The sequence below is a fragment of the Idiotropiscis lumnitzeri genome, chromosome 21, assembly GCF_059441095.1.
Source record: "Idiotropiscis lumnitzeri isolate Australia: NSW breed Sydney's pygmy pipehorse chromosome 21, RoL_Ilum_1.0, whole genome shotgun sequence".
Lineage (NCBI taxonomy): Eukaryota > Metazoa > Chordata > Actinopteri > Syngnathiformes > Syngnathidae > Idiotropiscis > Idiotropiscis lumnitzeri.
In genome coordinates, this window is record NC_142411.1 from 2,523,252 (window position 1) to 2,536,293 (window position 13,042).

The window sequence follows — 13,042 nt, forward strand, 5'->3', positions numbered from 1 at the left end:
CGATCGCTTGGCTTCGAGGTCGCCCCCCCCCCCCCCCCCCAAGTTTCACCTTCGTCTTTTGCCAGACAGAGTGAGACAGACGAGCCAACTTGACGGCGCTACCTGTTTGAATAGTGAACCAAGGACGCGGGAGCGAGCGAGCATTCAGGCACATTCGCTTACGTCATCTTCATTCAATCAATATCGTCGCCTTTTGTCCACCGTTCACGATCCAATGTCAAGTAGGATTTCCACTTTTACGGCCTGTTCCTTGACGGGACGTTTCAATGTGCCGAATACGGACTCCATTAACTCATTCCCTGCCATTGACGGATATATTCGCCAAAAAACACATTCGTTTGAGCTAGGCTGGCCGTGAAGTTTTAATTGGTAGGAATTTTGGCTTTTTGTGTGGCTTGTTGATTGGCGGTTGCCGAGGAACCGTTGAACGTGATGTTAGTGATGGGGGCTACGTAAATTCGCATTGTGGCAAATCCACTGGGCGCACTCGCGAAAACAGGAGTTCAGAACATTCAGGGGGGAGATTTTCGTAAGAAGGTGAAGTGAAGACCTGCAATGTAAAAAAAAAACTGGCAAAATAAATAAATAAATAAATTTAATAAATAATAATAATAAAATATATATATATATATTAAAATATATATTAAAAAATATATATATAAATATATTTTTTTCATTTTTTTTTAACTCAATATGCTAATTCGGTCGCCCCATCAGCGCGCATGCAGTCTTCTGTCAGACACGCTCTTGATTTGATTTACCCATCTTGCGTGATCTGTTTTGGAATTCCGAGAAAACATAAAGCGTTTAATCTGCCAAGCGGCTGCACCGTCTACTCGTTCCCCCCCCCCCCCCTTTTTTTTTTTTTTTTATATTTCATTTTAAGACAAAAAGCTGAACATTTCCCACTCAGCGGGGTGATAACCAATGTGAGACACATGAGCTTAGAAAATCTTTAATTTTCCAGCAGTTTCACAGTTTTCCTCTATCTTCCTTCTCCTTTGGGACGCGTTAGCCTCTGGCTCCCCCCCCCCCCATTAAATCGGTGCCTGTGACTCTTTCATTTGTGTTGGCCCTCGCTGCTGCGGATTGCCGCAATCGTCCTTTTGTTGTTTGCGAAGAATGAGAAATGGACACACCTTTGCAGCAAAGCGCCGCTTATCGACTTGCACCTGTAGTTGTGTTTGTCAGGTGCGTGCGTGCGTGCGTGCATGAGTGCGTGCGTGCGTGCGTGCGTGCGTGCGGCCCGCTTGGTGGCCTGATAACCGCAGCACGGAGGAACTCACAATTTCCTGCCCTCAGGCTGCAAGTTGTGTGTGAGCGCACGTGTGCTCGCCTCTAATGGGCCGTCCAAGCAGTCTTTTAATTGAGTGTCTTTTAATCTGCCTTCCTTGACCCCTTTGTGTCCATATTACTCTTTTTTTTTTTTTTTTTTTCCCATTTTTCTTCCTGCCCCCCAACCCCAACCCTCTCGTTCCAATGGACCGTTCGATATTTATTTTTTTGAAGGTAGTGGTGATTTCCTCTGACAGCTTTCTCCGTTTTTGGCCATCACCCGTTGACACGGTGTGAAGGCGAGCCTCTTCAGACGGCGTAAATGAATGCCTGAATCAAAACATTTTGGACAGCGCTGTTGAAAGTCTCGCAGTTATTTATTTATTTTTTTCGGGAGGAGATGTGATGTTGAATGTTGAAAAATTCTCCTTGAAGACAGCTGGACTCCAATTAGCGTACAGTATAAATTATAACATTGAACAGTTCATTCTCGAAATTCGCGGTTTGCGAGTTAAAACGTCCGGTTTTTGCCCCATCAAGAACATTGAATAGCAAAACTGAGAATCACATATTTTTTTCCCGATTGAACCACTGAGACGGTCCCAAAAAGCTTGACTTTGCTGGATTTATGTCTCCTATGTGGCAAGCGCTGTGGTAATTACGCTGCTCCAGCTAGCTAGCTAGCTAGCTAGCTACCAACGGCTACTTGTGCAGCCAGCTAAACACGTCACCGGAGTTTCTCTTAGGTGAGTGATCATCAGCGACACTTCTGAAATATATCGTCACGAAGGGATGACGAGGAAAGACGGAGGACTGATGCTAATTGCTAAGCTAACAGATGATTTTCACCGGCATGAAGTGCTTCAGGTTAAAAAAATTGCTCCTTAAAATTAAAAAAAAAAAAAAAAAAGTCATTAATTTGTAAAAGTGCTGCGGTTTTCTCCAAAGTCTCCAACTTCTTAGCCAATACCGTCGTGCCTTGAGATACAAGTACCTTGACGTAAGAGTTTTCCAGCTGCCTCTTGTTGCTGAGGTGTTTTTCTGCAGCGCCATTGTTTTTGTTGTTGTTTTTTTTTTTCGCAGTTGTCCTTCACGTCCTTTGTCAGTGTGCCGTCTTTGTCTCGCCCGCTTGGCTGGTCCCTCGCTTCTTTGTAGTCGCCGCCATTACCTTGTGTCCCAGCGTGTGTACTTGCTGCCACCGTATCATACGGCGAGCTGCTTCCAACACGTCGCTTTCCTTGTTTTGCTCCAATATGAACCCTGACCACGTCGTGCCAAACGCTCGATACTGCCAATCGGGGCTGTTCCTTGTAAAGTGGCGGCATAAGTATTTGCGTCTATATTTTCATAACAAGGTCATTTAAGCGCATGGACGAACACCCCCCCCCCCCGTAAAACCGACATTATTTCCCGCTTCTCTTTTGCCCAAACCAGCTGTGGGCATTAAAGAGCTTCCTACTGAATTAATTTGTGACCTCTTGGCTCTGCTGGTAGATAACATCTGCCTCTCGACAAGAAAGAAGGTGTAATTTTACAGCCATTTTGTAGTTTTTACAATGCAGTGGAGAGCGCAACATGGACGGTTTGATTAGCAGGGGAACACTGAGAATTAGAATAAAAGAAAAAGTGCAACGGATGATAAAGAGAGTCACTTAATTGCAACATGAATGGATTTTCAATTTTTTTTATTTTTTACCTCTCGGCTACATCGTCGACTGAGGTTAAAATGATATAGATGACGAACGTGAAATATTCAAATGTGTTAATTAAATGCAAAAATATGCGGTGTTTAAAATTCATATTAAATGATATTGATTATTTTCCTAAAATTGAAAAAAAAAAGATGTGGCTAAAATGGATTTCATTGAAATATTTCCATAAATATTCGTGATTAATTCATATATTTTTCTTTTTTTCCTTTGTGAACGAATAAAACATGAAGTCAAATGAGGAGCAGATGAATCCCAAAAAATAAATGAATGAAAATTGAACAGAATGGTCAAATGTAATGCAAATAAAATGAACAAAAACAAGTCAATGTCCATTATTAAAATGTTTTTATAATGAGATGAAAAAATATTTCTCTTTAAATCCAGTCCAAATTACGAAAACCGAATAACAATGTGTCAATTGAACTGGCCAATTACAATTCTTTCAAAAAATGTTGATCTTTGACCATTTGACGACAAAAACTCCCAAACTTTAATATGGGCGTAAACATCAAGATAAAAATAAATAAATAGATTTTTAAAAAAAGTCTGAAACTTTTCCCCGCTTAACAAAAGAATTTCATCCCCTTTCTGCATAACACGGCAAAATCCCGCCGCCTAAATTCCGGTTTGTTCTCAAACGTGGGTCTTAACCGCAAGTCAACCGCGCCATCTGTACGTGCGATGTTGATCCAGGCTTTGTTTACATCCCCGTAAATACTTCCTCGCGCCACTTTGGCGTCGTCAGTGACCGTAAAAACAACAACAACCAAAAAAACTAAATAAAAAACAACGTTGCCAAGGATGGACTGACTCGCCGCTCTCTCGGCATGCACTGCCTCATTAGCATATCGCTCTTGATTAAAAGCGAGTTTAACGCGAGGCGTGCTGCGAGGTCGCCATCTGTCACCTGCGGAGGCCGTCAGGAAACAGACTCTCGGCGGCGGCCATTTGAGAAGACGCTTAAGTGTGAACATTATGCTCACGAGACTTTCCATTCCGCTCCCGGCTGGCGTCTCCAGAGCCTGCAATTCGATATTTTGTCCATTTCCAACAAGATATATACTTGAACTTTCCAACCCGCCGGCTGCCGTATTGCCAATTCTCGTTTTTATACATCGAATGTTCCACTCCACAAAAGCCGCTCACCTCCCCCTGGTCCTTCTCCTTTCTCGTGCCGACTTTTCCAAAAAGATCCACTCGCCTGCTCCATATTCAATCCTCCCCACTCTTAATTTCTTCTCGCATGGGCGATGGTGTCCTGCCCGTGATTTGGGATTGATTTCAACTTGGTTTTCATATTCTGCGCTTGGACCGAGACAAAATTGGCTAAAAGGAATCTTGCAGGCTGTTCCGTTATTTTTCATTGGCATGAAAGCCACGAAATTAATGACGACCCGACGTGGAGGTAGTATTTGGTTTGGGTTCATGTTCCTATTTCGTCCAAATTGGGATCGCGATAATTGTGACGAGGGAATTGGGTCAAGCCACAACTTTTATAGTGTTTTCAGTTCATTTTGAAAGTCAGGACAGAAGACAGACTAAAATGGATACGCGCCGATACCGAGGACCGATACTTGATAATGCTGTTACTGGATCTTGTAATTTTGATGAAAAGCACGAACCTTTTTTAAATATGGCATATTTTACTTCAATGTCTTAAAATAATTGTGGCAAGTCATATTATGACAAAAAAAAAATTATAATAATAATTTGCTAAATTCAACTACATTCTTTGTGGAAAAAAAACCATTTAATTCTACCCCTGAAATGACCTGATGACTAAATCTATTCATTGTTGGTCTCATTTTCGCATCCAACTTTGTGTTCTTCAAAGCTGGCCTGAAGCGCAAAACATTTCAATTATGTGGTGTCTCGATCGGAACACTAGGGGGCGCTATGTAAAAAGCTCACAACTTTGCATTTCTTTCACTTAAAAAAAAACAGAAATAATGACTGCGACTGTGTGATCGCAAAAGCACGCGAATAGAAATGCCAACACCCCCCTTGCGATCCGTTTTACAATACTTCACTACACACCTTCCTTTGCAAAGTGTGCCTAAACGCTCCCCACTGAGCCGCCGAGTGACTGCCAATGCAAACACGAATGGCAGCCGCACTGAAGCGCCAGCCGGGGTCAAACGGGTGAAAAATAACAACGTCGAAACAAACAAAACGCAGTGAAACTGACAGCGAGGCACGGAGTTTACCTGCCACAACGCGGAGAAAAAAAAAAAAGTTTCTGTCTGCAAAATGTCAATTTAAAGGCCACGCAGATCACAGTCTGGCCTCGTAATAATTAACGAAAGCTGTGATGAAAATATCACACGGTAAAATACAAAACTTGAGCAGAATGTGAGCGCCTCATTATCTCATAGTTTGGACCAAAGTGCCGAGTCACGGCACTCACAAAACGTAACGCTTGCCGGACGAGTGAATGGAATATACTGAATGGAAACGAAAATGTTAACAAAATGAAAAAAAAAAAAAAATCACATTTATTTATATATATATATATATATATATATATATTTTTTTTTTTTTATCAGTTTTATTTTAAATGTTTTTTATTACACAATACTTAGTGACCTGTTTTTTTTTTTTTTTTTTTTATAATTTTGCACTCAACAAATACTCTAAATATTATTATTAAAAAAAAATAAAACTAAAACTAATACTAAGGCTGAAAAATATACTAGGACATTTTTACAAAAATGTTTTTTTAATAAACAAAAAAACTTCCATGACTTCTTCTCTGCAATTATTTGTCATGAAGGGGTATTGGGTGTTTTAGTATCGGAGCATTTTTAAGTACCAATACAGACATAAAATATCTGTGCTCGTGCGTTTTTTTTTTTTTCTGGCCTCAAGAGCAGGTGTGTGTGTATCCGTGTGCATGTGTGTGCGTCCTCTTCATCGTCGCTGTTTTATTATTCAGCGACATTCGCAATGTGAGTGCAGACAAGAGCTTGCACGCGGACACAAAAGTCATTTGAGAGTCTGGCACGCGGGGGCCCGTAGAAGTGTACTCACAATTTGGCACAATTAGCACCAAAAGGGCTCCCTCCTTGACAAATTAGCACACAAAATGTCAGCTGGTAGTTTAGCGCAGCCACAGCGAGGCCTTGCAAATTAGCACGTATTTAGCGGAGTTAGCTGGCACATTATCGAGAGTGGCGAGAACGCGCGCAAATGAGCACATCTGTTGCCGGCGCTCCCCGTGAATACATGTTATACGATCACTGGTGCCTCTTGTTGGAACCGGGTCAGCTTGGCAGCGCATTTCTAATTGAAGTGTGCACACAGTCCTAATAGGAAATTGATGAGATGGGCCGTTTGGCGAAAAAAAAAAAAAGAGTGAGAAGTCAGGCAGCCTTGCGTAAAAGTATGTGAAAGTGATATATAAAAACAATTTAAAAAAAAATAAATATATATATATGTGTATAAAAATATAAAAATCCAGATTTATTTTGCTTATTTTCTGAACTATAGAGCGCCCCTAGTGGTGAAAGAAATCCACAGAAAAGCCGCGACGTGGTATTAGCCGCATGGTTCAAAATCTAGGAAAAAAGTAGCGGCTTATAGTCCAGAAAATCCGGTACAGGAAAATTCTGTTAAAATTATCTTAAAAAAACAAAATCGTGAAGATTAAATGATAATTGCTCTGACTTTAAAACAGGGCCGCGTAGATTTATTTTTTTCCCCAGATATTTTATTTTATTTATTTTTTTTTGCCGTTGGTTTTGTCGCAGAGTTTATATTTCCCTCATGAACCTTCTCACCCGATCAGGAATATTCGTTAGCACCCCAGTGACGAATGTTTGCCAATCTATTTTCCATATCGGGGAATTGCACGTTGTTCGGCGCGCCACAGGTGTGGCCTTGCAACTTTTGTTCCCCTTTTCCCCAAGCCTGACTTGTTTTGTGGCTGACAGCTCGGTTTAGGCTCAACGGTGCCACTGCGTGATTGTGTGTGCTCGCCTGCGTCACTTCAAGTGTGTGAGTCAGCTGGAGGCTTAGCGGCCCCGAGTGTCAGGGGACAGTTGAGCTCGGTGTCAAAATGCTCGGGACTGACAGGAGGGATTGTGTGCTCGCTCTCGCTCTCGCTCTCTCTCAAAAGCGTTCTGCTCACTTCTCATAATGCGGGCCGGAACCGTGCTGGGGAGCTCCATTATTTGCGTACCACTATATTGTTGGTCAGGGATTTTATATATATTTTTTTTTTTTACAGCATATGGTGGCACCTTGACAAGTTGACTTCTTCCATATTTTAGTCAAATAGAGCTGTAATATCAAATATAAATGAAAAAAAAAAAAAAAAAAAGTCAGTCTTCTCCATCATCAATAATTGACGACTGTCGCGCAGAGGCCCCGCCTCTTAAAGGGACACTACACAAGCATATATTTCCATACGGTGTTTATTTCATCTTCACTGTCTTTGGCCAAAAATGGTCGCGACCTCAAACGCGTTTTGATTAATTGCACGATCTTCTGCCGTATTTTCTTCATAAAATCGAAAGCGGTTTCGAACTATTCCGCAAAATATGGCCGCCATGAGAGGAGACGCCAGCCGTTGCTGACGTCTTTTTGGACACGTGCGGAAAATTGCACCCCATTTTGTTCCATTTCCACAATTTCAGCAATTCGACAAAATTGAAACAGAATATTTTTTTAGGTCCAACACACAAGCAAAACTTTCTCTGTTAATTATTTTTTTTGGGGAAAATCCAAATCCAAACAAGTCAGAAATTCAGACCAGATTAAGATTGTTGCATTGAAATACATTTTTTTTTTTTTTTGCCCTACCCCCTGCATCCGCTCACCTGGGCCACTTATACCCTAACGACGCTTTTGCTCGCCGGTTGCCATGGCAGCGCGGGCCCCGCCGCCATCCTGCAGCTACACCGCCGGTCATTAGTCACACAGCCAGGCGGAGACAGGCCATCCGCACTATCTTAACGTCCTTCCTCTACCAATCAGCCGCTCGCGCTCGCAAAGCGCCGCTGCCTCTCAGCCGTGGCGTGGATGCGCCAGTCACCATGGCAACATATCTGACTCAATCTCCGTCAGCATCCTTGAGTAAAGAAAGCTAATTGTACTTTCATGCATTGTGGACCGGCTAACCTTCCCCTTCGCTGGCCACGCGTCAAGTCCACTTCCAGTTGGGAAGTAATGAATGCGACATGGTTTTTTTTCCCGATTGTGCGTTCACGATTATTATATTATTAACAGCCAATTTTGTCCGCCGCGCACCGAGGCGCTCGCTTTGCCGTGCGCATATTAAAGGGAGTAACGCACACATATGAAAACACCCTCCCACGCAGCACTTTCATTTGCACTCGCCTCTCACTCCTTTGCGCTTACACACACACACACACACACACACACACACACTTGCTCTGGAGAGCTCAGACACAAACATAGTGAGACACTGAAATCGGCAGGCCTATTTTCTCGCAAAGGGTGATTATCTCGCGTGTAACTTACGCCGAGCTTTCATTTGGAGCATAATTCACACTCGTAACTCACACGCACACACACGCACACACACACACATGCCACTCTCCGCTGTTATTCACACACCTGAAGGCCATAACAACGTTGTGAAATGGACAGAATGGGACAGAGGCATTTTTTTTTTTTTTGCTTCAATTATGTGCACTTGAGAGCAAAAAAAAAAATAAATAAAAAATACAGCTCCACTCGCATAAATGAAAAGAATTCTGCATCTGTTTGTTCGAAAGGTGCCACGCGACGTGTCGCAGTCCTTTCCCAATTGAATTAGCGCGTTATTATCTGATCATTTCACCAAGTAATTTAATTTTCGACTCTCGGGCATGCCTTAAATGAATTTTCCCCATGCTGGTGTAATCTTAAACGATTTTGCATTCGGCGGTTCCACGCTCAGGAGTGTCTTTTTCCTAAATAGCAGCGGTTCAATCTTCTAAACAAAATTGCTATGGCGAATTAGAGCCTTAATTATGTTGTTATGGACTCATTTGCTTGGTTTGTGTTTGTGCGACTGTGTTGCTGCCAGGTCTCCCTGTCCTTTCTTGTCGATGGTCGAGCTTGGAGTTTTCGATCAGAAAATAGTCGTGCCCGATGAATTCTGCCTAGCAACATGTACCGTGTTCAGGATTTATGACGAGACCAGAATTTTTTTTCCCCCTTAAATATTGTGATTGAATAGACACTTATTTTTTAAGGTCCTCTTTTTTTTTTTTTTTTTTCCTTTTTAATTTTTTAATTTTCTTTTATTTTTTTTTGCGAAAGCAAGCATTTCCTTCGTTTGTTTAAGATTGCCAACGACACTGAGGGGACTGTTTGGCGCTTTAATGGCTTTGCGTCAGCTCCAAATAATAAACATGTCCAAAGGGAGCTGTTTTAAAATTAACGACGCCTCCGTGGTGATAATTTAGTCGAAAACAGTGCGGATTGGTGGTTGTTTATTCTTGCCGGGCGGTTAAGGGGAGTTCGCCCACCGCTGAACTCAACCTTTCGTCCGCACGCCATTAATGATAGCGAAGATCGCCGCTGGTAACCAAATGCGCTTATGTTGCCCGTCAAAGTATCACTCGGCACCTTCACGCGCCGTTGGTGGTATCCGTCACAATTTGTCCGCGTAGGAAATAAAAATGCAAATTGAATTCCTCGGCTCCGAGGTCGCCACACCTTCGCTATAAAACTTTTCGTAATCGTGTTGGAACGTTTGAAGTAACGTGTTGACTTTTAATCGACACGTCGGAGAACGGTAAACCGAATAAACGCAATGAGCTAGGCTCCGCCTCTTAAAGGCACTCAGGAACAACCATACAGAATATTCTATGCGGTCAATGCTTGCATTTTTTTTTTTAATGTAATCCATACATCAATTATCTATGCAACATCAAAAGCAATTAAAAAAGAAAAATTCTCCATCTTTCAAAATTGTTTATCTGTCTGGTTTCTGCGTTTTTCTGCCCGTAGGGGGAATATTTGAATCCATCGAGAGCGGCCCCTCGGGAGCAGAAGAACTCGCCTTCAAATTTGCCTTGAACACAATCAACAGGAACCGCACGTTGCTCCCCAACACCACGCTGACGTACGACATCCAGAGAATAAACATCTTTGACAGCTTCGAGGCCTCCCGCAAAGGTGAGCGGCCAGCGCGGTTGAGACCTTGAGAATTTTCAAAGAGTTCTTAGCTTTGTTTTGAAATGCAATTTTTTTGGGGGGCGGGGGAAATGTTTCATTTTAGTTTAGTTTTATTAGTTTTAGTCTTAGTTTTTGTGTATTTCTTGTGTGCACGAGTTTAAAAAAATAAATAAAAAATCACAGTATGTTAGAAAATTCAACCAAAAAATAATTTTAATAATAACCATCCATAAATCAAATACTTTGAATTACAGCAAGCGTAGTATATAAAATGTCATTTCCATTTCAAACATTTTCTTTGAATGTGCTGGCGTTGAACGTGCCACTTTTATGCCTGTCGTCCTCCCCCAGCATGTGACCAGTTGTCCCTCGGAGTGGCCGCCATATTTGGGCCGTCGCACAGCTCGTCGGCCAACGCGGTCCAGTCCATCTGCAATGCTCTCGGGGTGCCCCACGTCCAGACAAAGTGGAAGCATCAAGTGTCGGACAACCGGGATTCCTACTACGTCAGCCTCTACCCGGACTTCTCGTCCCTCAGCCGAGCCATTCTGGACCTGGTCCACTTCTTCAAGTGGAGAACCGTCACCGTGGTCTACGACGACAGCACAGGTACAGGTAACAGCTGCTGCTCCGTTTCTTCCTCCCGCCCAAAAACCATTTCCGCAAAGTCACCGGCGGCGGCGGTTGTTGATGATGCTTAAAAGTCGTACTCTTTTCGCCGTTAGCCGCGTGCGGCGCCGGACGGAAACGACAAAAGAGACACTCAAGATTTGGGCGAGTGCTTTGCAACCTGTCAAGCTAATTCGAAAATCAATAGCTGACTGTTCTCGCTCGGGCCTCCAGGTGCGGCTCATGTCAGTCTTCCTGCAAAGACGGCAGCGGCTTCAAAAAAAAAAAAAAGGGACCACATTACCCAGAATGACCCAGTGTCTCTTCAGATGAATGCAACGGCGCACTGTGCTGTGTGCGCTCTGACAGCCGCCATTAATAACACACAGACACTTGATCTCTAAGGGGGGGGCTGGGGGGGGGGGGGGGGGCAATGAGCCATTTTGTCTCTCCGTACGCTTTGTGAAGGGCCTCATAATGTGCCTTTCAAGAGACCAGTAGTATTTTAGCGGCGTGATATCTTTATGAGCTAAAAGGTAATTGCCCCGCCGAACGTAACGACATTCAAATAGTGCACAATTTACGAGCTTTTGGGGGGAGATGGCAGCTTAATGCAAGGAAAATTCAATAAGTTATGAGGGGCTTTGAAATACTGACGAGTGACAATGCAAAAAAAAAAAAATGCTTCTCGGAGAATCAAGATTTTGGTTGAATTCATTTTATGAGCGCTTCCTCACTTCCGCCGTGGATGTTTTTGATGAACATTTCCCGCAAAAATATTCTAATTATATTTTTAATTTTCATCTTGATGGAGGCATTCAATTTTGTCAACTTGCCATTCCAGTTCCCTTCGCATATTTGTCACGGCGCTTCTTATTGGATTACACGCGATCACTCGTCGTGATTGTATGCGACCTCGCAGCGTGCGAACCCACCGCACGTTAACCTCAAATGATCTCCCCTCCGTCTATATCGTCCCCTTGACCTCCCCGCCCGTGATCTCAGCGCGTCGTCCAGCAAATCGCCGCCGTGCACAATCCCACTCGGAGACTCCGGCAGGGGCGGGCCTGCGTTGAACACACCTGCCGCCCTGAAAAGTGTGACAGCTGAGTTGCCTCACAATCCACGCCCCCCCCCCCCCCCCCCGCCTCCTCCACCCGTTGCTGCCACCAGCACCTCCACCTGGCCCCAGGCTCACAAATCACACAGCTTCATGCTCCAGGGCCCTTAGCTACTGATTTGGAGCCTATCTGACGGCTGGCGGGAAAGACTATCGGAGGGGATAAAATATTCACACACAGCCGTTAGAAGATCCAGGGGGAATGTCTGAAGGCATTAGCGAGAACCCACAAATATCTACACTGACAGTGTTTCGCAAACGTTCAGCTCCCTTGACAGACTTTTTTTTATTTATTTTTTTTTATTTAAAGCTCAACACCTCCCAGAGTGACAGTATGAACAATACAGCAGGCTTTTGGTTGTATAGATTCTCAACCATTCCGGTCAAGATAATCCACTAAAGTTGAATGCGAGGCAATTGGTCTGCATCTTGAGTGATGACAATTTAAAAAAAATATATATATATATATTTTTTTTTTTCACGTAGCGATGCATCTTGGGTGATGACAATTTATTTATTTATTTATTTCATAATTTTTTTTATGTCACGAGGCAATTAGTCTGCATCTTGAGTGATGACATTTTTTTTTTTAATGTAGCGATACAATTGGTCTGCATCTTGGGTAATTTAAAAATAAAACATTAATTAATTAATTATTATTATTATTTTTTTATGTATCTGGTGGGGAGTATCCCATGAGCCGAACAGTAGAACCTCCGAAATCTGTTTTCTCACGCCACTTGATTTCCAATTTTTTTTAATTTTTTTTTTGTCATATGAAGACATTTGCATTTCAGATCAAAAGACGTCAAAAGTTCAGCTTCCACCGAAAGGTGCTCTGTCCTGATTTCATGTTTCCTCCTTTTTACGTCTTCTGCAAAAATGGAGACTTACAGTAACATACGGGCATCTCTCAGAATTCCCCTCGGAAAGCTTTTGGGCGTTTCGCTATCCTTTCTCACCACGGTTTTATTTTTCACAACAAGACATCCATGTTCCTATTTCACACCCCATCCAGAGATCCAGTCTCACTCCCGGGGACCCCATTAAAGTGCTCACACAGCAGTTCATTTCAACATAAGAAATAGGCTCAGCAATCTTAAAGTGGTTCCATAAAAAAAGAAAAAAGAAAATCCTATCTCTCTCCACTTCTCAAAATACTCTCGGCCCTCCATCCATTTTTATAACCATGACA

General features: G+C 42.8%; 1 protein-coding gene across 3 annotated transcripts in view; it reads left to right on the forward strand.

Annotated features, from left to right (window-relative positions):
• Positions 1-13,042, forward strand: part of LOC148316432 (glutamate receptor ionotropic, kainate 2-like) — a 65,084-nt gene that overhangs the window by 18,714 nt on the left and 33,328 nt on the right. For 2 of the 3 annotated variants that reach the window (XM_088285599.1, XM_088285597.1), the window contains exons 2-3: positions 9,951-10,118; positions 10,470-10,733. In XM_088285599.1, coding sequence (XP_088141725.1) covers positions 9,951-10,118; positions 10,470-10,733 — 432 coding nt within the window. The remainder of the gene's footprint in view (positions 1-9,950; positions 10,119-10,469; positions 10,734-13,042) is intronic. The other variant, XM_088285598.1, reaches the window with a different exon arrangement.